This window comes from Macrobrachium nipponense, chromosome 13 (genome assembly GCF_015104395.2).
Source record: "Macrobrachium nipponense isolate FS-2020 chromosome 13, ASM1510439v2, whole genome shotgun sequence".
Lineage (NCBI taxonomy): Eukaryota > Metazoa > Arthropoda > Malacostraca > Decapoda > Palaemonidae > Macrobrachium > Macrobrachium nipponense.
Genome location: NC_087206.1, coordinates 38321691 through 38348717, shown reverse-complemented (window position 1 = coordinate 38348717; position 27027 = coordinate 38321691). Strand labels below are relative to the sequence as shown.

Genomic DNA, 27027 nt, shown 5'->3' with positions numbered 1-27027 from the left:
TAATCTCGAGAATTGAATAGAAAATCTCAAGATTAAAAAAAAAATCCCAAGATAATAAAATAATTGTAAAAATAACACGCCTTGGAGTCCTTAATCATTCTCTCTCTCTCTCTCTCTCTCTCTCTCTCTCTCTCTCTCTCTCTCTCTCTCTCTCTCTCTCTCTCTCTCTGCAGGAATAAATACGTACATACTGTAATTTGCAGTAAATGTTTAGACATTGTGTGCGTGTTTAAAAAATGTGCAGTACACACACATTCCGATGTTTCGGTTTTTGGAATTTTCAGATTTCGGAAATGTGAGGTCAGATGCATAATCAAACAAACACCACTACTGCAAGCAAAAAACATTTTTTCCTTTATGTTTTTTCATTATTGTTATTTATTAATTACAGTTTATTTAAATAAATATTAATATAATACTGTTAAATGAATGTGAGATAATTAAGATCACCTATAATAAAATAGTGGGACAATTAATACCATATGTTCACTAATAGGTATTATTTTCAAAACAAACATTCCGTAAAACACAAAAATATATGTACATAACAATCAAAATATAATAATGTTTTGCAGTTCAACTTGTGAATTTTAACAATAAGTATGACTATATAATATATTTTACCATATCGATCTTGAAGTTGAAGAGTCGTAAAATTCTGAGGATGGTCCGGGAAAAGGATTTGTACTTTGTGATTACGTATCGCTCAACACCCATGTGGTATTTTCATACCACTATATTGATGACGCATCGCTACGACACACTGGTGTTTTTCATACCACTATACGTTAAAGTTAAAACATGACATAGAATCGACTTTGCGACTTCGTTCACTTTGATATTTTTAACGATACAATAACTATCATTTGTACTACTAAAACCATCTTCACATAAGTAATTTTTCGTAAGATATGTGTTGTTGCAAAAGCTAGCTTATACATAAAAGGCTTTTATAATTTAAGTCATCTTAGATATACATATGCACCCAAACTCATTGTGGGGAAATTTACTACTGTTTCCTCGGATATTGAAATACTTTAGCATCATTCAAACACTTTAATAATATAATGCATAAATACTAGGCTATACATATTTACATCGTATACCAAATACTACATACAGTTATATAACACATACTTTTATATACAAAGTTAACAGTTATATACACATACTTTTATATACAAAATTAATCATATGAGTAGTGATCAGACGACAGCTGTGCACTGGACTACGTACGTACTACTTGGAAGATAAAACGAACAAAAATTTTGTTGTTGTTAGTCGCCGGGATAGATTAACATTTTTCCAGAGATTAAAAAGCTGAATTTTGTTTTGAAGTATGTCAACCGCGATATTATATTATTGTTTTCACGAAGGAATAATTATATAAAGAAAATTATTGAGTAATTTTGCCGTCAGCAGTCAGAAAATCACGAACATTGTAACGTTCAAACCTAGTGCCATCCATGGCGTATGTCTATAAATAGAACAGAAGCAGAGGGCAGTCATTGGATAACAGATCTCCATGGCTACCAACCAAACCAATCAGGTGTTAGTTATACTACTCTGTAATTTCTTAGAATGAACGTTTACACACACGAAGCTAACGATGATGTATGGTTTTGTTTTGCATACAGTTACGTAGTTTTAGTTTGTATTATTAGTGTAAGTATTTTACTGATTTCATGAAGAATAGAATGATTCCTTCTCATTACTTTGAATGCAAAATGGCTTGAAGATTCTTCCGCAAAAAGAAGAGAAAAAAAAATTCCTTAGAAGATGATACCTATTTACTAACGCGGTTGACATACCTTCAAAACAAAAATTCAGCTCTTTAATCTCTGGAAAAATGTTAATCTATCCCGGCGACTAACAACAACAAAATTTTTGTTCGTTTTATCTCCAAGTAGTACGTACGTAGTCCAGTGCACAGCTGTCGTCTGATCACATGACTCATAGATTCATTTGTATATAAAAGTATGTGTATATAACTGTTAACTTTGTATATAAAAGTATGTGTATATAACTGTATGTCAGTATTTGTATACGATGTAAATATGTATAGCCTAGTATTTATGCATTATATTATTAAAGTGTTTGAATGATGCTAAAGTATTTCAATATCCGAGGAAACAGTAGTAAATTTCCCCACAATGAGTTTGGGTACATATGTATATCTAAGATGACTTAATTATAAAAGCCTTTTATGTATAAGCTAGCTTTTGTGTAACAACACATATCTTACGAAAAATTACTTATGTGAAGATGGTTTTAGTAGTACAAATGATAGTTATTGTATCGTTAAAAATATCAAAGTGAACGAAGTCGCAAAGTCGATTCTATGTCATGTTTTTCCTAAACGCGTTGACTTAAAGGAGAACGTTATGTATGTAATTCTAAACTATTATTCACTACCAAAATAACGATGATATGTATTGAAAAAATTATGTTACGTATATTCCAAACATTATTACTACGTAGCATGAATAGTACTATAAAAATTTGAAAGATAATCTTGCTGTGAACGCTACCATAATTTGATTTTCATATACGTACGTACATTTGTCAGCTGGCTGGCCTCGCATAGATAAAATTGATTTCACTGATATGGAATTACTCCACGAATAGCCTTTTTATTATGAAGATATGACGATAATATATAAGGTAAAAAATGCCTTTTATGTATTTCGTTTCACGCTTCGTCGCCAATAACAAACAGCAATACTTACGATAATCTATGACAATAGCTTTGTATGACTTCATTGTTCAGAGAAGTTATATACGAATACTGCCAAAATAATAATGAAGTTCGAATTAATTTTAGCCTTAATGTATTACTACTGTAATTACACTCAACTACTATATTAAAATTTCTAAAAGTTTATCAAAACAAAAAATGTCGCTTTGAACGCAAAACCGTATACATAAACCATTTTCGTACGTAAAGGTATATGCTTACATTTTGTGGCTGGCCACTCCGACGATAAGTTGAGTGCAATGATGTGGAATTATTCTTCGAATAGGCTATTTGATTATGAAGATATGGACTATAATATATATGGTAAGAATGGTTTTATTACCTTTATTGTCAGTTAATATCAAATAATGTGAATGTTTGTGTACGGTTGGGTGGTTATCGCACTGCAACTACGCTTAGCCTACCAACTGAACGTCGTACATAAACCTTGAATAGGCTATTCATTTCGAAGATAGGACAATAATATATTAGGTGAGAATGGTTTTATTACCTTTATTGTCAGTTAATATCATTATATGAGTCTTTAAATGAATGTTGGTAGTTATCGGACCACGGCCGAGGGTTAGCCTACCGAAAAACATCGCATACGCAACGCAACAAACCCGTGATGCAGCGATTCATACCAGTGATGTAGCATGAGAAACGGTCCAAGAAAAAACCCGTGATTAACTGGATCCGTGAATACTGATCCGTGAATAAGCGATGCCCCACTGTATGCCAGACGCCATAGGCTAACCTAAAATATAAAATAATCACAAATTACGTAACGTAAAGTAAGAAAATAAATCAGTAGGAGAAAAAATCCAGGAGTGTACGACTAACCCGAAAGAAAGTCTACCACTCAAAGCTAGCCGGGGCCGATACTAAGAGCTGTGGCTAGGGTCTGGATGGAAGATGCCTACGCAAGGTAAAGAAGACATGCATGCATGACATAAACCCAGTAGGCTGGACCCCTAACATAATATAGATAATAACAATAGAGCGTAAGGTAATAAGGGAAGGTTCTAGGTATGGAAGACCAAGAACGAACCCGCCACGAGGCAGAACCATGCCGCCATGCTTCCGACCAAGAGCTAGTATTTTATACCTAAAAAACAAAAACGGCAAATACTGACTCAAGGCCGGAAAAAAAACCCAATAGCAACAATAACTGATTACTTAACTTAGCTGCTGCGATGGCTGCACGCTCCATAATTAGTAAATCCAAGAAAGGGGCACAAAAAACACAGAGCAAAAAAGGGCACGTGTGTACGCGGTGCGCTAACTGAAAAGGATGGCCACCAGAGGCGCAGCAGTCGGCAGCATGGGATGGAGTAGTAGTAGTTGCTGCCCACTCTGTGGGTCGGCTCCCCTCTAGTGGGGGTTTTGTAGTGGGAGATTTCTATTGGCAAGTGGTTCGTGGTAGTGGTCTCACTCGCCATAGTGTTCATACCGACACCCTCTTGGAGGGTGAGCGAGTCAGTAAGTACTGACCTTTTCTTTATTTTATTTATTCTCTGGTATGTGTTAGTGCATTTACCTTAGAAATAATGGATTAAAGGATATTTCGCGCAGCGACACGAACTGAGCCCAGAAATAAATAACCCTAAAGTAAAAGACCTGATTGAGGCAAACAAATGTCTAAGAAAAGCCTATACCTTTGAGAGCTGTAAGTACTTCCCAGGACTGGGAGACAGTTTTAAGTTTAAGTTGGTTGTGTACAGTGATGCTTCTGAATGCCAATCTCCCCGATGGATTTAGTAGCGCTGGGGGCTTTGTGATTTTCTTAGTGGGTGAAAATGGAAATAGTTGTCCTTTATACAGGAGTCAATGAAAATCAGAAGGGTTGTAAAAAGCACTCTTGCAGCAGAAACACAAGCAGCTGCTGAGGCAGTGGATATGGCTTACTATATTGGAAACATGTTGTCCCAAACATTGTATGATGGAAAGAGAAATCTGCCTGTGGAACTCTCTGTGGATAACCGTTCACTTTATGAGAATGTGTACTCTGTTAAAAATGTTTCAGAAAAGAGATTGAGAATTGACATAGCTATTCTCAAAGAATTAGTCCAGAATGGAGAGTTTAAGATATTTTGGGTAGATTCAAAAGCACAGTTGGCTGATGTGTTAACCAAAAAGGGGGTAAATTCTTTGGGAGTAGGTAAAGTGTTTGAGAGTGGATCCCTGAAATCTAAAATAGATTTTATAAGTAGATAATTTAATTTTTTCCTATGCCATATAATGTTTGTTGCTTTGGACATGGATTTCATTTTTGTTCTTTCAAAAGAGGGGGAATATGTTAACTTTGTTGAGAATGTTTGTGTACAACATTGCGCATCGTGCTCGTCTTTTGTTTGTGAGGTTTGTTTATGTTTATGTTGTGAGTGGGAAAGGGGAAGCGATTGGAAACGGTGTAGACACTTGTCAGGTTGGGACTGAGAGGTAAATAAACACAGTTTTTTTATGTCTGCCTTTGATTTACCCTGCCACACTGGTCTGCACAACCAACATTGAGTTCAAAAAGATGTGTGAAGACTGGGATTTCCTTCATTCCTACATAATTTTTCAATTTATAAACTAAAATCTTACTAATTCACCATAGTATTTTCTTTAACGAATTGATTGCTCTTTACATTAATATTAATATTTGAAAACCAGTAAATCATTTGTTTATCATATAAAAAATATATATCTCTGTAAAAGAGAGAGATAGAGAGAATTATTATTGTTATTATGTGATATCACTTAGTCTTATTAAACTTACTAATACAGTATTGATCAATATTAATATTTTAAAATTAGTAAATAATTTCTGTATCATAAAAATGTATTTAGTCAAGATTATTTATTGTCGGAAAAAAACAAATAGGCGAATTTCCCGCAAATAATGGGTGGATATGGTCCTGAGAGAAACCTGCGAATCCGTGAGTCCGCGAATACAGGGAGCCCACTGTAGATGAATTTTCTACATAAAAATAAGAGACAGTTAGGATACAGGAAACAATTTCAGCTTTACAGCTTTAAAGAACCAGTACTATTGATGTGAGTCTAGTTAAATTAAACAACAAAAAAATCACAACTTTAGGTTATAAAAAAATTTGTAACCTGAATCAACTTTCCTCATTTAAGAGCCGACTCGTAAGTCAATATACAGTGGTATTGGGCAAAAACCATTCATGAAAAAAATTCATGGTGCTTCATATGGCAATGGAGAATGAGTATACAAAATATTTCATCAAAATTCCTTTTACTTTCATAGTTACAGGATAATTAGTAAAATTAACTCTAAGCCAAAAAATTGATCTGTACAAGAAAATGCATTACTTCTTATCGTAAATTTTTATAATTATTATCAAACAAATTGTGAGCAATGACATCTGTAGAGATTCCACGAGTCACAAGATGGGAAGTTAAGAGCTCACACCCTTCAGTGTGAGTAGAAATACGAGTGTGTGCAAGTTCGAGTTTCACATCTGACATTCGCTTGCCTCTGTCTTTTTTTCTTTGTTTCGGCAAGAATTTCATCATGCCAAAGAGGAAAAGGCAAGCAAAACATCTCACTAAGATACACAAGAAGAAAACTGGTTCTAATAAGAATTCAGAAGATCATATCAGCGATATTAGCGGAGTTAGTGAAGGAGAGAGAGAGTGTTGCATAAGAAGGAGTGCCCCATCTCGCCTGACGCAGTGGCTCAGGCTACGATCTTGAGCAAAGGGATCTTCATTTACGAGTAAATTATGATAAAAAACAGTTTTGCTTTATCAATACCTAAAAAGGAATATAAAATTCATAATAATCAAGATTATTAACATTACTTTGTAAAAATACAAAGTAAAACTTTGAACACCCGTATGTCAAAGCTATACCTATTGACCTTCAAATTCTATCTTCACCCTTAGTTTTAAAGCTATACCACTGAAATTTGGCATATAACTTAGAAAGACATTATAGAACAATCAAATGTAGCCTTTTTCCAATTTTTGTTTCTTTTTTTCTTTTTCTTTTTACCTTTTCCCCTGATAAATTATAGGGTTTATTTTTTTACCATAATGAAAATTCATATCTAACAAAAAAATTACTTTTAGGTCTACATCAGGTCTATATGTATATGGTAGTAATCCCAGGTCTTAACCCTTAAAGCTGAAGTGGTATTTTAAAAATTGTCTCCTGTACGCCGGCGGCGTTCGTAAGTGAGCGCCGAAGCGGATTTTTTTTTTTTTTTCCCCCCCCAAAAAAAATCACAGCACGCTTAGTTTTCAAGATTAAGAGTTCATTTTTGGCTCCTTTTTTTGCCATTGCCTGAAGTTAAGTATGCAACCATCAGAAATGAAAAAAATATCATTATCATATATAAATATTGGGATACGTATATGACAGCGTGAGAAAAAATTTCATAAATAATTGTATACAAATCGCGCTGTGAGCAAAACGGTTAAAGCTAGTTAATTTTTTTCGTTGTATTGTACACTAAATTGCAATCATTTTGGTATATAACACATTGTAAAACGATCAAGGCAACACAGAGAAAATATTATCACAAAATGAAGCATGAATTCGTAATGCTCGGACGTAAAAAAAAGCTGTTTTCAAAAATTCACTATGAATCGAAATATTGTGCTAGACACTTCCTGTTTGTTGCAAAATGAAGGTAATTGATTGAATATTACTAGAATGTAAGTGTTGTAGCTTACAGTTGCAGTTTTTGACCATTTCGGTAGAGTTAAAGTTGACCGGAGGACGAATTTTTTCTATTTATTGTTATTTATATGAAAATATTTCAAAACTGATAAAAGCTACAACCATAGGTTGTTTTTCGTTGTATTTTTACTATTGAAAATTGCACACATTTTCATATATATGAGAACTTTATTTGTAACGGCTAATTTCAAAATGGAGTGCAAACATTACGACAATCTGACAAAAAAATTTCTGATTTTTTCGGAAGTTACCGCACGGACGTAAGGAAAAAGTTTATTTCATACATTCACCATAAATCGAAATACTGTGCTAGAGACTTCCAATTTGTTGCAAAATAAAGGTAAATGATTGAATATTACTAGAATGTAATAGTTTTAGCTTACAATTGCATTTCTTGACCATATCGGTCGAGTCAAAGTTGACCAAAGGTTGAAAATATTGGCACTTATCATTATTTATATGAAAATATTTCAAAACTGATAAAAGCTACAACCATGGGTTGTTTTTTGTTGCATTCTACATGAAATTGCGCACATTTTCATATATAAAACTTTATGTAACGACTAACTTAAAATGGTGCAAACATTACGACAATCGGACGAAAAAATATCTGATTTTTTTCGGAAGAGTTACCGCGCGGACTTAAGGAAAATGTTTTTTTCATAAATTCCCCATAAATCAAAATATTGTGCTAGAGACTTCCAATTTGTTGCAAAATGAAGGTAAATGATTGAATATTACCAGAATGTAAGAGTTTTAGCTTACAATTGCTTTTTTTTACCATTTCGCTCGAGTCAAAGTTGACCAAAGGTTGATATTTTATTGGCACTTATCGTTATTTATATGAAAATACTTCAAAACTGATAAAAGCTATAACCATGAGTTGTTTCTTGTTGTATTCTACATGAAATTGCACACATTTTCATATATAATACTCCATGTAACGGCTAATTTAAAATGGTGCAAACATTATGACAATTGGATGAAAAAATTTCTGATTTTTTTTGGAAGTTACCGCGCAGACGTAAGGAAAAGGTTTATTTCATAAATTCTCCATCAATCGAAATATTGTGCTAGAGACTTCCAATTTGTTGCAAAATGAAGGAAATGATTGAATATTACTAGAATATAAGAGTTTAGCTTACAATGCGTTTTTCAAACCATTTCGGCTTAGAGCGTCAAAGTTGACCGAAGGTTGAAATTTTGGCACTTATCGTTATTTATATGAAAATATTTCAAACTGATAAAAGCTACAACCATGAGTTTGTTTTTTGTTGTATTCTACATGAAAATTGCACACATTTCATATATAATACTCCATGTAACGGCTAATGTAAAATGGTGCAAAAACAAATTATGTCAAGGTGACGAAATAATTTCTGAGACGTGTTGCTGATACTTTTTAGTGCGAGAAGAAAGAAATTCGCACTTGCTCGCCTGGGTAACGATTGTAAACAAAACAACGCCTTGATCCGTGAGCTCCAGCATCCCCCAAGGTGAGTGATTCAAAACAAAAGTTTTTGCCTAGTAGGCCTATAACTATTTTTCCGCAAATTTTTTAAAAAAAAAAACTTTTTTTTATATCGACGTACCACACGCCCAATCGGCACCCAACAGACAATTTATATCGACGTTTAATACGTCGAATCGGCGTTAAAGGGTTAATATTAAGTATCGAGGGAGGAGATAGAATTTGAAAATGGTTATTTTCGGGATAAATTGCACTGGCATCACAAAACTGGTCAGAGGCAAAAATCATATGCGGTTTGGAGATGCCCCAAATCACCTTATCAAGTGGTATGAATATCAAAATCCTGTTCTTAAAAAATGGCATTAGCCAGCCGGCCCCCTTAAAACTATGGTAAAAAGAAATAATTCGTTCAAACCTCCGAAACACTATTTAAATTTTTTTATGGTTTTCTGGTACAAAGTTATGCTTTACTTCACTGCATCCAATAATATTGTATATATTTTCATACTACAGTGGGTTCCCCGTATTCGTGTTCTCCGGATTCACAGATTTCTCTCTGGACCCTATCTACCAATTATTTGTGGGAAATTTGGCTATTCGCAGGGTTTCCCGACGAAAATAATCACTAATTAGTGTATTTTGATGTTATTTTCATGACTGTATACATTTTTATGATACAAAAATTATTTAATAACTTTCAAATAATAATAATTAATATAATGTATTAGTAACGTCTTAATGAAATTAAATAACCACATAAAAATATAATTCTCTCTCTTCTCTTACGAGATGTATGTCTTTTGCATGATAAAATGATTACTATTTCCAAATATTAATATAAACAGCAATAATATGAATTCATTACAGAAAATACTATAGTGAATTAGTAAGATTTAATTTAATAATTTTAAAAATCATGTGAGAATGAAGGAAATCCCAGTCTTCTCTCTCCAACTCCAGGTACTAAAACTGTCAAATATATCAAGTAATGTGACAGGAGGGGGAGGAGCTGTTGTGTTGTTGCCAGTAAGTGTTCATGTAATTTCTCTCTCTCTCTCTCTCACCAAGACGAGAGAATTTTTATAGTATATGTACTATATGTTTATTAATACTTTCAAATATCATTATATTACTAATTACAAAATTCATATTATGCGATAGTATTTTAAAAAAATACAAGAATCTATTCATTTCACTCTTTTAAATAAGGATAAGTCTCTCTCTCTATCTCCCCTTTACCAAGCTGGAAGTGTTAAAAGTATTTTCTGAGAGAACAGAGATAAACTCACTCTCTTTTTTACCGAGATGAAAGAATTTTTATGGTACTAGTATGTTTATTTTCAGTCCATGGATACTGGCTCATAAACTTCAAGGCCCTACACCCACAAATAGCAGAACAACTCCAGCATTGTATCTCAAATCAAGAGATGAAGGATATGATCAGGAAAGAATATATGCAGAGACTCGAAGACAATATTAAAGTCAAAACTCAACGCCACAAATATGATAAAAGCCATAAACACATGGGCAGTGCCAGTAATCAGATACAGCGCAGGAATAGTGGAATGGACGAAGGCAGAACTCCGCAGCATAGTTTAGAAAACCAGGAAACATGACAATACACAAAGCACTACACCCACGAGCAAATACGGACAGACTATACATAACACGAAAGGAAGGAGGGAGAGGACTACTAAGTATAGAGGACTGCGTCAACATCGAGAACAGAGCACTGGGGCAAAATCTGAAAACCAGTGAAAACGAGTGGCTAAAGAGTGCATGGGAAGAAGGACTAATAAAAGTATACGAAGACCCAGAAATATACAGAGACAGGAGAATGACAGACAGAACAGAGGACTGGCACAACAAACCAATGCACAGACAATACATGAGACAGACTAAAGAACTAGCCAACATGACACATGGCAATGGCTATAGAGGGGAGAGCTAAAGAAGGAAACTGAAGGAATGATAACAGCGGCACAAGATCAGGCCCTAAGAACCAGATATGATCAAAGAACGATAGACGGAAATAACATCTCTCCCATATGTAGGATGTGCAATACGAAAAATGAAACCATAAACCACATAGCAAACGAATGCCCGGCACTTGCACAGAACCAGTACAAAAAGAGGCATGATTCAGTGGCAAAAGCCCTCCACTGGAGCCTGTGCAAGAAACATCAGCTACCTTGCAGTAATAAGTGGTACGAGCACCAACCTGAGGGAGTGATAGAAAACAATCAGGCAAAGATCCTCTGGGATTATGGTATCAGAACGGATAGGGTGATACGAGCAAATAGACCAGACGTGACGTTGATTGACAAAGTCGACAAGAAAGTATCACTCAATGATGTTGCAACACCATGGGACACCAGAGTTGAAGAGAAAGAGAGGGACAAAAAATGGATAAGTAGAGAGAGAGAGAGAGAGAGAGAGAGAGAGAGAGAGAGAGAGAGAGAGAGAGAGAGAGAGAGAGAGAATAATAATAATAATTACAAAATTTTGTGTGGTAGTATCTTTAAGAGATAAAAATAACCTTTCCATTTCACTTACACAAGGATAAACTCCTCTCTCTTCCCGAGATGAGAGAATTTTTATGGTATGTTTTATGTTTATTTATTTTCAAAATAAATAAATAATAATAATAAAATAATAATAATAATAATAATAATAATAATAATAATAATAATAATAATAATAATAATATTAGCAGGAATTTCAAACAAAGCTTCTTCCCTTTGGTCCCCCTTTCTCTGTATCCATTTCCCTACCCTTTTTCAACTCCAGCGAAGCTCGAGCTCGGGAAGGAATGTCCAGTAATGTGGACAGGGAAGGGGAACACAGTGCCATATAAAGGTCAAATGATTTTAATAGTTTTTATGCAATTTCTCCCATAATAGTACTAATATGTAAAATAATACTATAACTGTAATTACATGATTTATGTGAGTATTCTAAATACTATAATCTTTCCATTTCACTCTTTTAAATACTGTAAGGACAACTCTCTCTCTCTCTCTCCACAAGATACATATGTCCTAATGGTAACTCTCTCTCTTGGCTGCGAGTGTTAGAAGTACGTATATACCTTTAAGGGTACTAAGTTTTAAGATTACCTGAAATTATATTAATAAAATCTCTAAGACTGATACAGTAATATGATAATAATTTAAGGTAAATTTGATGTAGGATGTTACATAAGGTATACATTTTTGGTGTTTTCTATTTCCTTCCTTCTCTAATATATAGTTTATATCTCTCAGCAAAAGAACAGATAGACAGACAAATAGATACTTGTTCAGCCCTCTCTTTCTCTCTTCTCTGGAAAAGATATATGTATTTATGGGAGGGGAAGAAGAAAGTGTTGATAGAAGTTCATTTCAATCTTTTGATATTGTAAGGAGTCTCTCTCTCTCTCTCTCTCTCTCTCTCTCTCTCTCTCTCTCTCTCTCTCTCTCTCTCTCTCTGTTATTGACTGTTTACATATTTCTAATGGTAAAATGTTTCAGGTGACTTTGAAATGATATTAACAATACCAATTCAATGGTATATTTGATGTAGGACGATACTTTAAGAATACATTTGGTATTTGAACTTTCAAGATGGGCAGATGTAAGCATTTTTAGAGGGGAGTTGTAACTATAAGCTGGGTGTCTGGTACCCATCCCCCGCAAATAGAGGAACACTGTACTATTGTATTAAAGAATACAATCAATCAATCAATGTTTTCCTTTGGAAATCAGCTGTGGGTGATAGCGAGGTAGATTTATTCTATCAACTGAGCTTGTTGACCACTATATTCCTTTTGCCTGAAACGTACCTGGCTGACAGCTCTAATGAGTGAGCTACCTCCCATTCGTAGATCTGTATCACCAATTGATGAAACTCGAGGGATATGAGTCCATATGCTTTTTGGCATGTGCCACTACAGTGGTAGTGTCGTACATAAACAACACAGCGTGTTCCATCATTTGATCCCGAAACTCTTGGAGGGCTAAGAAGGCTGCCTTGAGTTCCAGGATATTGATGTGATGGTGACTGTTGTGCTGGTTCCACACACCTGAAGTCAGCAACTCCTACAGGTGTGCGACCCATCCCTTGGTTGATACATCCGAGAACAGAAGCACGTCCAAAGGGGGAGTATATAAAGGTTCTTATCATCCAGCCATCAGTCTAAATCCTCTCTCACCTACTCCAAGAGGGAGATGAGAAAGGATTGAGGGTCTCAAAACCGGGACCAAAAGGTGAAGCTGCCTATGAGGGGCCAGCTTCTCCAGGGATGACAGGCGACTGATCCCTACTTGCCAGTGTTGAACTGGATGCTCCCGTTGAGACAGGAACAGCTGTGCTGCCTTCCTGAACCTGCCGATACGAGAGTCCGAGGGGAAGACTCTTGCGGCTACCATATCTTAATCAGACCACCATAGGTATTTTATATCCTCTGCTTAGGGGGACCTTATGGAGGGAGTTGTGGGAGTTTCCATTTGACAACGTCCTATATTGAGAGAGAGAGAGAGAGAGAGAGAGAGAGAGAGAGAGAGAGAGAGAGAGAGAGAGAGAGAGAGAGAGAGAGAGAGAGGGTAATTGGTGGTTGGATGGTTAATGATTGAATTGGATGCTGGTGAGTTCTGGGTTGTCTGCTGGTGCAGCTGGAGTTAGTTGTTAGAGTTCTGTGTTTCAGTCAGTCTTTGGTCAGTCTTTAGACAGAGCCTGTGAAGATCAGAGGTGTTGGCAGCAGTCTGTGAAAAGTGTTGAAGGCATTGAAAGTCAGTTGAGTTTTGTGTTTTGTTTTGTTGTTGTTTAGTTGTTGTTAAGTTAATATTGTTTGTTTAGAGTTGTTGTGCTTGTGCTGTTGGGTTTGTTGTGCTTGCGAGTTCCTGTTGGGTTGTATGTGAGTTGTTGTGGTTGAGGGTTGTTGCTGTTGTTGTTGGAGGTTGTTGTGGTTTCTTGGTGTGGTTGTGAGTTGTTGAGGGTTGTTGTTGGTGAGCTGTTGTGATTCCTTGGTGTTGTTAGTGGGTATGTGTTGCCTTTTTGTGTTGTTGATCCTGCATTGGTGGTTGTCTTTGCAGTGGTCTCTTGTTGTGGTTGTATTCCTTTTGGTGTTGCATTGTTGAGTTGTGGTTGTAGTCCTTGTTTGTTTGCTGTGTCGGGTTGTGGTTGTAGTCCTTGTTTGTTTGCTGTTGGGTTGTGGTTGTATTCCTTGTTTGCTGTTGGGTTGTGGTCCTTGATTGTGGGGTTGTGGTTCTTGGTTGTTGTTAGTGTTTGAGCGACCTCGACCCCGGACAGCACAGCACAGCCCTGAGTATCTGGAGTTGGGCGAGTACATGTATTAGGGCTTGTTTGTTTTTTGTTCTGTTTGTAGGTAGGTCAATTGTCCTGCATGTAATTTGTGGTGTAAAGAGTTAAGTGTAACTGATGGTAAGTTTGGCAGCTGGATTGGTTAAGTTTATGTGGGGGGGAATTTGCTTGCTTGTTTTGCTTGTTTTTTGAGCTTGTGATCCTGCCACATTATTTTTTGGCGCCTGAACAGGGACTGTTGGTGCAGCAGCTGCAGGACGATTGGGTAACAAGTTGTATGATTGGTAGAGACGTGAGGATGGAAGGGTTGAAGGAGATGGAGAGGCGATAGAGTTACAGTTGGCAAGGGAAGCCAAGGATGCCAAGGAAAGATTGGAAGTGGAGAATGAGAGGTTAAGGGTGGCATCAGGAGCTGAAGAGCGAGTTAGAGGAAATGAGAGGAATGCTACGGAGTGCGAAAATGGAAATGAAAGAAGAGGTGAAAGGAGTGGAAGAGAGAATGGTTGAGAAAACGAACGAAAAATTTGGGGTAATGATGAATGCAGTGCAAGAGATGATGCAGGAAATGATGAAGGGATTCGTAGGAGAGGGAGCAGTAGGAGGTAGGCCTACTGGGTCTTGTGATGGGTCAGGAGTGATTAAGAAAGTGAAAGAACAGGTGGATGAGAGTACAAGTGACAAAAGTGATTTGGTTGTGATAGGTAAGGGAAAGAAGGGGAAGACACAGGATAAGGATAAACCTGAGGACAAGAATAAAAGGAGGAGGAGGGGCAAGAGGAGGGGCTGAGGAAAAGAATAAGACTAAGGGAAAGAAGGTTAGACAGGGTGAAGGACAGGATGAGACTAAGACTGAATACATTGGGGAAAAGGGCTGACTTGAGATGCTTTAGATAGCGGTGAGTGGAAAACAGGTGGGTCGAAATCAAGGGCTGGTAAGAAGAGTGTAGTCAGGAGTATGAACGTGAGTATGGAAGTGGACTCGCTGTATTTGAAAGAGGGAAAGAAGGGTCAGAATGGAAGTAGCAAAAGTGAAAGTGAGCAGGAAGTACAAAAGACTGTGTATATGAGAAAGGTACCCCGATGTGCACAATATGAGGATATGTAGTAGGGACATAGGGGACATTTTTAAGGAATATGATTAGTATTGTGAGGCTAAATATGGAGATAACAAGAGTGTTTGGGCAAGAGAGTTAGGTAACTTTTTGACAGGATTTTTGTTAAGTATGTATGGGGTAATGATGAGTGTAGGGAATGTGCCATATGAGTGTGAAATCTATAATTGTTGAACAGGCAAAGAGGATAAAGAGTAGTGTTAGATATAGGAGAAAGCATGATTTTGAAGAGGCAAGAATGAATGTTTGTGAGTTGTTGTCGATGTGCGTGTAGGTTAGAAACATTAGCTAGGAAAAAGTTTGGGGACAAAGGGATAAATGAGTGTGAGGAGTTAGTACGAAAGTTGTTGGCGACTATACCAGAGAGCGTATACGAGTTTATAAATCTGAAACGTAAGGAGAAAATGCGATGGACAAATGAAAGGTTGACGTGAAACGACATTTTGGAAATAGAGGATTACGAGTTAGACAGGTGTATGAAAGAGAGTAGAAGTGTTAGTGTTAGGACTAAAGTAGCAGAGGTTATACCAGAGTTTAAAAGCTATAGGGAGGCAGTTTTGGAAGGGCCGAGGCAAATGGCAGAGCGAGTGGTTGATAGGAGCGTTAGAGCAAGTAACGTGAGTGTAGTTAGCCCTAAAAGAGATAAGAGTGCAAGTGTTGGAAGAGTAGGGTCAGTTAATTGTGAGCGAGAGCAGCAGTGTTACAGATGTGGTAAGCCAGGACACAGGAAGAATGAATGTCGGTGGGCATTAGGAGCATGCTTTGGGTGTGGGCAAACGGGGCATTTAGTGAGCGAGTGTAAGAAAGATAGGGATATTAAGTGTTACAGGTGTGGACAGGTAGGGCACATAGCTAGTGGATGTCATGGTAACTGTATGAACATGGTTTGCGGCAACTGCAGGGAGATGGGGCATTATGCTAGGATGTGTACAGAACAGCGTGCGAAATGTGTTGAATGTAGAATGGAAGGTCACGTGGCGAGTGTGTGTAGGCGAAAGAGGATGTGTCTAGCTGGGACTTCGGGAAAAAACTAAGGGGTGTTAGGGGATCAGTTTGGGTGGGTCCTCTAGTATGCGACAGTATGTTCGGGAGAATGCGATGAGTGAGTGGTTGAGGGTGAATAAGTGTGAGCCGAGTGTCAGTGAGCAAATGGGTCTGCAATATCGGCAGTTAGTGTTGGTTGAGTATGGAAGAAAGCAGGGGGAGGTAAGGAAAGGGAATAAAAGGGAGAAACATGAGCTGCATGATAGAAGGGTTACTGTTAGGGTAAAAATGGTGGATAAGGCATGTAATATGGACGACTTTGAGAGGAATGATACATATAGTTGAATTGTCAGGGTTTAGTGGAGTTTCACCAGGAAGGGAGGGAATCAGGTGGTGAGGATGTGGTTGGCAGTATGAATGAGTCTCTTTGGGAGTTTGGCAGGAGTGTAAATGAGGTTAGTGATTTGGTGGCAGAGTTACGAGATGTTAAGACAAGAGTTGGAAGGGGTAGATGAGATAGTGAATGGGATTTGGAAGGATAGTAAAGAAGGAGATAGTAATGGGAGTTTGATTAGAAGTGGTCTGGAAGAAGTGGGAAGGCGGTGTAACTGAGTGTATGATGGCACTCAAACAAGATCCAGGGGGCCTGTGTCCGAGCATCCGTGAGTGTTGCGGAAGGCTATTTAGTGTGGGTGTTGTGAGTGTAAGGAGACATTGTCAAATGTAACGGGGGAGGAAATATGGAGGAGTTCTGGGAGTTCCATTTTACAATGTCCTAGAGAGAGAGAGAGAGAGAGGAGAGAGAGAGAGAGAGAGAGAGAGAGAGAGAGGGTAATTGGTGGTTGGATGGTTAACAATTGAATTGGCTGTTGGTGAGTTCTAGGTTGTCTGCTGGTGCAGCTGGAGTTAGTTTTTGGAGTTCTGTGTTTGTCAGTCTTTGGTCAGTCTTTAGGCAAAGCCTGTGAAGATCAGTGGTGTTGGCAGCAGTCTGTGAAAAGTGTTGAAGGCATTGAAAGTCAGTTGAGTTTTGAGTTTTGTTTTGTTGTAATTTAGTTATTGTTAAGTTAACCCTTTAACGCCGATTGGACATATTAAACGTCGACATAAATTGTCTGTTGGGTGACGACTGGATGTATGGTATGTCGATAAAAATTTTTTTTTTAAATTCGCAGAAAAATACTTATAGGCCTACCAGGCAAAAACTTTTGAATCACGTGCCTTGGGGGATGCTGGGAGCTCACGGATCAAGGGGTTGTTTTGTTTACAATCGTTACGCAGGCGCGCACGCGTGAATTTCTTTCTTTTCGCACTAAAAAGTATCAGTGACACATCTCAGAAATTATTTTGTCACCGACATAATTTTTGCACCATTTTAAATTAGCCGTTACATGGAGTATTATATATGAAAATGTGCGCAATTTCATGTAGAATACAAAAAAAATACTCATGATTGTAGCTTTTATCAGTTTTGAAATATTTTCATATAAATAATGATAAGTGCCAAAATTTCAACCTTCGGTCTACTTTAACTCTACCGAAATGGTCAAAAAACGCAATTGTAAGCTAAAACTCTTATATTCTAGTAATATTCAATCATTTACCTACATTTTGCAACAAATTGGAAGTCTGATTGTCGTAATGTTTGCACCATTTTAAATTAGCCGTTACATAAAGGTTTATATATGGAAATGTGCGCAATTTCATGCACGAAACAACTAAAAACAACTGACGGTTGTAGCTTTTATCAGTTTTGAAATATTTTCATATAAATAACGATGTGCCAAATTTCAACCTTCGGTCAACTTTGACTCTACCGAAATGGTCGAAAAATGCAATTGTAAGCTAAAACTCTTATTCAAGTAATAATCAACCATTTACCTTCATTTTTCAACAAATTGCAAGTCTCTAGCACAATATTTTGATTTATGGTGAATTTATGGAGGAAAAAAAAAAAAAAAATCCTTACGTCCGCGCGGTAACTCTTCCGAAAAAAATCAGATATTTTTTCGTCTGATTGTTGTAATGTTTGCACCATTTTAAATTAGCCGTTACATAAAGTTTTATATATGAAAATGTGCACAATTTCATGAAGAATACAACAAAATAATTGAAGGTTGTAGCTTTTCTAATTTTCGAAATAGTATTTGCATATAAATCACGATAAATAGAAAGAAAACCACATTTGGTCAACTTTGACTCTACCAAAATGGTCAAAAAACACAATTGTAAGCTAAAACTCTTACAGTCTAGTAATATTCAGGCATTTATCTTCATTTTGAAACAAATTCGAAGTCTCTAGCACTACATTTAGATTTATGGTGAATTTTTAAAAAACTGTCCTTCCCTCTGCAAGCGGATTCTCCGCCGTAAATCTCAGAAATGCGTACGTTGCATTCTCGTAGTATTTGCTCCGTTTTATATTAGGCGTTTCATAGAGTTTTATATATGACAATGTGTGCAATTTCATGTAGAATACAACAAAAAATAATTGAAGGTTGTAGCTTTTCTCATTTTTGAAATATTTGCATATACAAAAAAATATATATAAAAAATTCTACATTCAGTCAAATTTATCTCGTCCGAAATGGTCGAAAACTGCAATTGTAAGCTAAAACTCTTACAGTATAGTAATATTCAATCATATATCTTCATTTTGAAACAAATTGGAAGTCTCTAGAACAATATTTAGATTTATGGTGAATTTTTTAAAAAAACATTTGTTTACGTCCGTGCGTTACGAATTCAAGCATTATTTTGTGATAATATTTTATCTGTGTTGCTTTGATCGTTTTACAATGTTTTATATACCAAAATGATTGCAATTTAGTGTAAAGTACAACGAAAAAAATTAACTCGTCAGCTTTAACCGTTTTGCTAACAGCGCGATTTGAATACAATTATATATGAAATTTTTTTTTCATGCTATCATATATCGCATTATTTATATATGATAATGATATTTTTTTTTCATTTCTGATGGTTGCATACTAAACTTCAGGCAATGACAAAAAAAGGAGCCAAAAATAAAATCTTAATCTTGAAAACTAAACGCACTGTGATTTAAAAAAAAAAAAAAAAAAAAAAAAAAAAAAAAAAAAAAAAATTTCCGCTTCGGCGCTCACCCCGAGACCCCCTCGGCATATGGGAGACTATTTTTATTATACCCCTTCAACGTTAAAGGGTTAATATTGTTTGCTTAGGTCTGTTGTGCCTGTGGGTTCCTGTTGGGTTGTATGTGAATTGTTGTGGTTGATGTTGGAGGCTGTTGTGTTTTCTAGGTGTGGTTGAGAGTTGTTGAGGGTGTTGTTGGTGAGCTGTTGTGATTCCTTGGTGTTGTTAGAGGGTGTGTGTGTGTTGCCTTTTTGTTGTTGATGTTTTTGTGTTGGAGGTTGTTTGTGCATTGGTCTTTTGTTGTGGTTGTATTCCTTGTTTGTTATTGTGTTGTTGAGTTGTGGTTGTAGCCCTTGCTTGTTTGCTGTGTTGTTGAGTTGTAGTTGTAGTCCTTGTTTGTTGTTGGGTTGTGGTCCTTGGTCGTTGTGGTCCTTGATTGAAGGGTTGGGGTTCTTGGTGGTTGTCTTTGTTGTTGTTAGTGTCTCAGCGACCTCAACCAGTGGACAGCACAGCATAGCCCTGAGTATCTGGAGTTGGGTGAGTACATATGTGTGTGTGTGTGTGTGTGTGTGTGTGTGTGTGTGTGTGTGTGTGTGTGTGTGTGTGTGTGTGTGTGTGTTGTGTGTAGGTAGGTCAATTGTCCTGCATGTATTCCGTGGTGTAAAGACGGACGTGTGACTGAGGGTGAGTTTGGCAGCTGGATTGGTTAAGTTTATGTGGGAGGATTTTGACTGCTTGTTTTTTGAGCTTGTGATCCTGCCACAGGACAAGATTAGACTTTTCGAGATTTACCACGTTGCCTGGACTGCTGCAAAAATTGGAAAGTCAAGAAACCTCAACAGACATATCCAGTTCAAATAGGCCAAAGCTGAAACGAAGGTGAATACTTGCATGAACACCTAGGGAGCAGGGAGTGGTCAAGAGCCCGAAACAAGAGTACCCTGAACTGGAACACTGTCTCACCGAGGATGCAGTGACGGTACTTCCAGAAGAAGGGATGGATGGGTATCTGAAAATACACATCCTTCAGGTCCACCATAAGCATGAAGTTGTTCTCCCTGATGGAAGCAGCACGGAGCGTGCAGTTTCCATCGTTACTGATTCTGGCTAACAAAACTGTTTCACGTACAGCCCTCCAAAGGGATGATTCCCTCTCTGGCGGGCCACTGTACGCTTTCAAAATAAGTTGCTTCTTATATTTTATAATCATCTTTTAGTGTTTTCTCATCAGTATCATAGCTCCTGCAGAATAGGAGTGTCTTTAGTTCTTTTTTTAAATTTACTTTCTTGTATGACCCTCACTTCAAATGGTACAAATTTTGTTGTATAATCTTGGTATATTCAGATGGTACATACTTTGTTGTATAGTCTTGGTATGCAATGTTCAAATGCTCTCTTGCCTGACATACAATTTGTACTAGGTTCAAATAGCCTATATGCTTTACTTGCATGTCTGATCAAAATATTAATTTCAGGTCTAAAGAAGCTTATGCAATTTCACAGGAGCTTTAAAGACTAAATATTTTGTATTCTATTCTTGCTTTTACTGGGAGCCAATGTAGCTCACAGTTACATAATCCTTTTATTAATCTGGAGGCTCTATTTTGTACTTCTTGTCACTTTCTTAGTAGGTAGTTAGGGAGCAAGAGTATTTGGCTATAAATTGCTGTTTTTAGAGCATCTTCATTTCAACATTTTCTAATAAATGCAATATGTATTTCTAATATTACAAATTTTTAATAAATTTGTATCTTTCATAGCTAACAAACCTGATGTCTTAACAATAAGACAGCTTTCCAAGTGCCAGCTGGTAACCAGTTAACACAATCAAAGATTGTAAAGCAAGGAATCTGACAGATCTGGCAAATTCTGTGCATACGAAGTGATAGCTGGTCAGAGATGCGACGAACCTCGTGACCAGTCTTTACCTTAACCGCCTTGGGGAGTAGAAGCTTTCGCTTTTGCTCTCCTTCCAAGCCAGTTGTTTTGTGCCCATGTTCTTCCTTTCAATGTGTTGTTTGTATGGTGTTTTTACATTGCATGGAACCAGTGGTTATTCAGCAATGGGACCAATGACTTTACGTGACTTCTGAACCACATCAAGAGTGAACTGCTATCACCAGAATTCAGTGAGTTGTGTGATTGTTTCAGTTTATTAAGGATTCCTCCAAGTCGTCATGGCCTCGTCAAAGCATGTGCCCGGGCATTCAGGGTTTTCCGTGCTCAAGGTTTCTAGCATCTATATCTACATCAGCATACAACATGCAGTAGATGCAGAAGTAACTTTTGTACTGTAACAAATCCCTGCCCAGAATGTTGTTCCTGGCTTAAGTTGCTGTGGAGGGTGTTTTATAAGAAGAGGGAACATCACAGTTTCAACTCTTCCTTCTTGGGAGGGGTTTTCTTCACCTCGTCTGGGCCATTTGTTTGATCCCTCTCCCTCAATCGATCTTTCTGTGGTTAGTTCTAGTGTTCCTGTGTCGCTGATGCGTCAATGAAAGTATTGGGAGTGCCATAGGGTGATGTTAAGTTTAATGTAGCCCCTCTCCCTCGGGTTCCAATTCTCTTCCCAAGAGGGAGGAGGCTACACCATCTACTAATTCCTTTGTTTGAGGTTCGGAGTCATCCAAGATGGCAGCAGTTTGGGCGTCGCTTGGGCTACGGGGATCACCTTCCTTGGATGGACCTTTGTCACATTTCTTGGAGGCTCGTACCACCCCTCCGGCACCCACTGCTCTCCCACCTCTCCCTGGACTCCTCAACGTTAGCTCTTGCGTGCTGCCATCTTGTGTAGCCTTGCCAACAATCTCTGGGTCACGCCTTATTGCTCCACCAGTGAGGCCATTGACTAGCGCTGATCATAGAGATGTCATGAAATCACTCCTTCTCACCCTATGATGTCAGATTCGGCGGCTGCTCATCCTCCTGTCACTATGACATCATCGCTTCCTGCTACAATACATATGCAATATGTAAATCATTTTTCTCAATTTATAATTAATAAATGCTCCCAAGTTCCTCACTCCTGCTACAATCTTTATGGATGACAAGCCAATAATTATTCTTCTGAAGTGTTCATATTTTCATAGTGCACTATCAGATCCAAACAGCATACACTCAGTTTTGTCTGCATTGAGTTTTAGTTTCTTCGCCGACATCCATTTTTTTTTTTTTTATCTTTCATTATTGCATCAATTTTACTAGGGTAATGGCACCTTCTACCATTTCTAGAGGAAAATAGAACCGAGTATCATCAGCATACAGTTTATACCTAACCTTGTGCTTGTTTAGAATTCTAGATAATTCAATTGCGTAAATGCCAACCAAATAACAGTGGACCTAGGTCGCTACCTTGGGGCACTCCTCTAGCTAGGTCTTTCTTTTCTGATATCACATTTGATAAAACCACTGCAACCTTCCTGTTTTCCAAGTAGCTTTTGTACCATTTGAGTAATACATCATCTTCAATGCCTACTGCTCTCAGATATTCAAGCAGCAGATTGTGGTCAACTGTGTTAAATGCTGCACATAGGTTAAACATAACCAGGATACCACATTTTCTACTTGCTATAATTGTTATCATATCATTTGTAATTGTGCACAATGTAGTTTCTATTCAGTGGTTTTTTTTTCTGTAAGCTAACTGATCATCTCATTGGTTTTTTTCTGTAAGCTAACTGATCATCAGGTATAATGTTGAGTTGTTTCAAGTGTTACCACATTTCTGTAAGTTTTGATATTTACGATATGTTTGATACTGGCCTATAGAAGCTAAGATTTTCTATATCCCCTTTTCCTTTGCATGTAAGCTTTATACAAGCAAGCTTTTCACTATTTGTGAAGGATGCCTGCGCACAATATCAAAATATAGCTCCTGCAACTGATTGAAAGTTCTTACTTTTCTCATAGTTTTTTCAGTCATTCTTGTTCAGTTCAACTTACTGAATTTACCAGTATTTCTCATTGTGATCAATGGGACACCAGAATTAACCTCTTTTCTAATCTATGACAGATTCTTAAAATTTTTTCTTCAAAGTAGTTCACAAAATTATCATGATAACAATAATTGTACTTCAACTTGTGAATTCTAACAATACCTAAGAGTACAAAATACATTTCATCATATTGATCTTAGAGAGGGTTGTTCTTTACTGTCACAAATGTCGTCAAAAGTTTGCAGTCGTATCTTGTGACTTAAATATGTATTAATAGAACAGAGGTAGAGGGCTGTCACTGGTAAACAGATTCCCATGGCAACCAGCCAGCCTATCAGGTTTTAGCTGTATTCTGTCTGTAAGTGTGTGTGTTTTGAATACAATGTGTACATAGTTTTTTAATACATTGTATAAGTAATTCACAGATTATATGAAGAATAGAATGGATTCCTTCAAAACTGTTGAAAAATAAAAGATGATAAAAATGATGATAGAAAGCTTCATAGAGGAACTGGAAATTCTCTCGCTCTCTCTCTCTCTCTCATCATTTGCCATGTAAACAAAAGTAGTACTGTTCAGTAAATCAGCTTTTATCTATGTAAAGTTTACCGTTCTCATATCTTTCTTTCCTAAAAACATACAATGCATCGCACTGTAGCTACCAGTCAGGCAGCAGATAGGTAAAACTGTTGGCTACAGTACTTCCTACCCTTCCAGACAATACAATGTTATAATGACTGTACGTACTGCACATAAGTTGAATCAGTTACAAGTTAAAAGCATTTTAGTTTAGTACAGAATAAACACACTGTATATAAAAAATAAAAATACTGTACATGAAAAGTACATTTAACCTCTGCTAAATAACAAGGAAAATGGTACATGACAAACAAAGGAGCAGTAACTATCTTGAATTGCACAGCATATTTTAATTATAGCAGCTGACCCTCTTCAGTGTCCATATTATTTGAGATTTGGATTAATAGCGGTCTGGTTTATTGAGGGTCGACTGTAGGTACTAAGTAAAAAGCTTCCCCATTTGGGACTTGTAAAATTTAACATGTTCAAAGATCTACTTCATAAACTATTAGATAGCAGAAATGCCTAGGTAATCACAAATCCATTAACTGAAGGGGATGGCAAGACTGCTGTATTATTGCCAAGTGTCTGACAGAATATAGAATTTAGGCCTATGGGCAAGTGCTAGGACTTAAAGGTCATTCAGTGCTGCAACAGAAATTTTCAATAAAAAGGTTTGAAATGTGTAACAGGAGGAAAACTCAGTTCCACTAATATGAACAGAGGTACAGTAAAAGACTAAGTTAATTTTCTTCATTATGTTGGAAGAGGAAGAGAGCACCTGGAATATAGAATTCCACTCCAGTTAAAACAAGTCACCAGTGTATGAACCTTGTGATTTGGGGCTTTCAGTGAACAAGCACATACAAACATTTGAAAATGGTAATGGGACAAATAAAGCATCAAAATACACAAATATGTACCAAGGAAAAATAAATAAAATACGGCCAGTTACTAAGTTAACTTACACTTTTGCATCAAGTTGCTCCCGGAGTTCTTTCTCTCTCTTGAGTTTCTGGTTGAGTGCATCCCTCACTCTATCAGCTGTTGCATTCATTTTATTCAAAACTGCTTCCTGGCATTTTTCACGCTCCTCATGTTCTTTCAATAGACCTGTGGAATGTGTGTTTCTATAGAGCCATTTGATTTTTTGTATATAACATATTGCACCTGAACTAAGTCCTACAATAAGAAGGAAGGTGCAACACATTTTCTTTCTTGCTAATTTCAGCTATATATGTACTCTATATTATTTATCATCAACTCCAGTTTGAAGAGTTTCCTACACCCCATTCATCTTATTGCTAAATGCTACATGTCTAAGACCTTAGGCAATTAATGCAAAAGCCAAACCTTCAGTGTTATGATATTTTCACTAGTTTTGAATATACTTACCAAGTAATTACATAGCTATAGCTTCAATTTGCATGGCAGCTTAAATTCTAAAATATGCAATAGGGCTTCTTTTACTTTGTGTTTTGACTCGCACGCAGCTTAAATGTTAAAATTTGTAATAGGGCTTCTTTTAATGTGTCAGTGACTAGCACCAGCCACTTTTGGGGAAGGAGAGGAACAACTCATTAAAGAGCTTCAATTTGATTGTGCCCTTATGTCCATGTAATTACTTGATAAGTGTATATATGTAAAACCTAATTTTACCATAAAAGTAACATTTCTATATAAGTATGTAACATAGCTGAATCCCCCATTACCAGGTGAGGGGATAAAAGGACATTAGTATGTAATGGCAATGAATTTAAGAATAGAAAATTTGCTAGCATTGACAGTTTGTTGTTTCTTTACCTGGTACGAAAGCTACTGCAGGTAGACACTGCGTCTGGTTGGTGCTCTTCTTAACATGTAGAGCACGGTGGTATAGTCATGGAGCACCTCTACTCAAGTGGGAGCTTTGTAGCAAAGGACAATTCCAATGGCTAGCAATGGATCAATAGTTGTCCCTGCCCTGGGCGCCATACTACAATACAAACCAGAAAAAACAACGCTGTCACCTACAAAATATATAATAAAAAAAAAAACACCACCCCATCCACTATAAAACTGGTGGGCACTCTTAAGTACACAGTACCCCAAGCTCCCCTAAGAATCAACGCCCTAGGTCAAGGCGAAGAGAATATGAATAAAGGGGATGCTTCCTTTGTTTCTCCCCCCAACACCATGCCAGCCACTGGCAACAGAGCCAAGGTACTGCAATTTTCAAATACCGTATCCACTTCACGCAAGTACCAAGTTGCAATAATCAACTTACCTCCAATATGTCAATTGCAGAATGGAAGAGAGACAAGTTATGTTGAAAACCTAACAAGATAGAAACTTCTGAATTTGTGAGACTGACATCCTCTACAATCTGGGAGTTTAGATCACAGGCCAAGCACTGGGACCTGGGAGGTCATTCAGTGCAGGAAAGGAAACAAAATAGGTTTGAAAGGTGTTAACAAGAGGAAAACCTGGCAATTGCACTGTGAATAACTGTTGGGGGAGGGTGGGTAGCAAGATAGAAGAAAATATGAATGGAGATACTCAAAGAAATGTAAAGGGTTGCAGCTAGTGGCTTAAAGGACTCTGCAAAAAACCTTTAGTAATGCCTACAGTGCACACCATGAGGTGCACTGATGGCACTAGCCCCTACAGGGATCTAGGAATGTGCTTCAGTAATAAGGTCATTCAGAAACAATTCTTAGAAAGGGGTCGAGAAGGATTTTAAACCTAGCACCATAGGTTCTTAGCAGGTCCTTGGATTTTCTCAGTCCTCTGCAAATATCATCTTAACACTCTCACAAGGCAAAGACCTCTTCCTCATCTGGACCCAGGATTTCCATAGTTCCTAATAGTGAAAAAACGAGGCCAGGGTTGGACGAGCTATTTCTCCTACATACTGGTAAGGTAAGATAATGAAGATGGAGAAGCACCCGCAGAGGCCTCATTATTAAGATGGTCATTTTACACAGTTGTATTTTACGTAAGTGCTAGTGATCACAGCTGAAATGGATAAGCATACTTTTAAGCCTGAGTGTGGCTTTGTCTTTTTGTATTTTAAACCTTTATTTCAGAGATGTCCTTTTCCATGTGACATTTTTATT

The 27027-nt window shown here is 37.1% G+C and overlaps 1 protein-coding gene across 1 annotated transcript in view; it reads right to left on the bottom strand.

Moving 5' to 3' along the window:
- The window catches only part of LOC135225750 (putative leucine-rich repeat-containing protein DDB_G0290503), a 562436-nt gene that overhangs the window by 183221 nt on the left and 352188 nt on the right, over positions 1-27027 (bottom strand). Inside the window, exon 3 of the mRNA XM_064265148.1 lies at positions 24898-25042. Coding sequence (XP_064121218.1) covers positions 24898-25042 — 145 coding nt within the window. The remainder of the gene's footprint in view (positions 1-24897; positions 25043-27027) is intronic.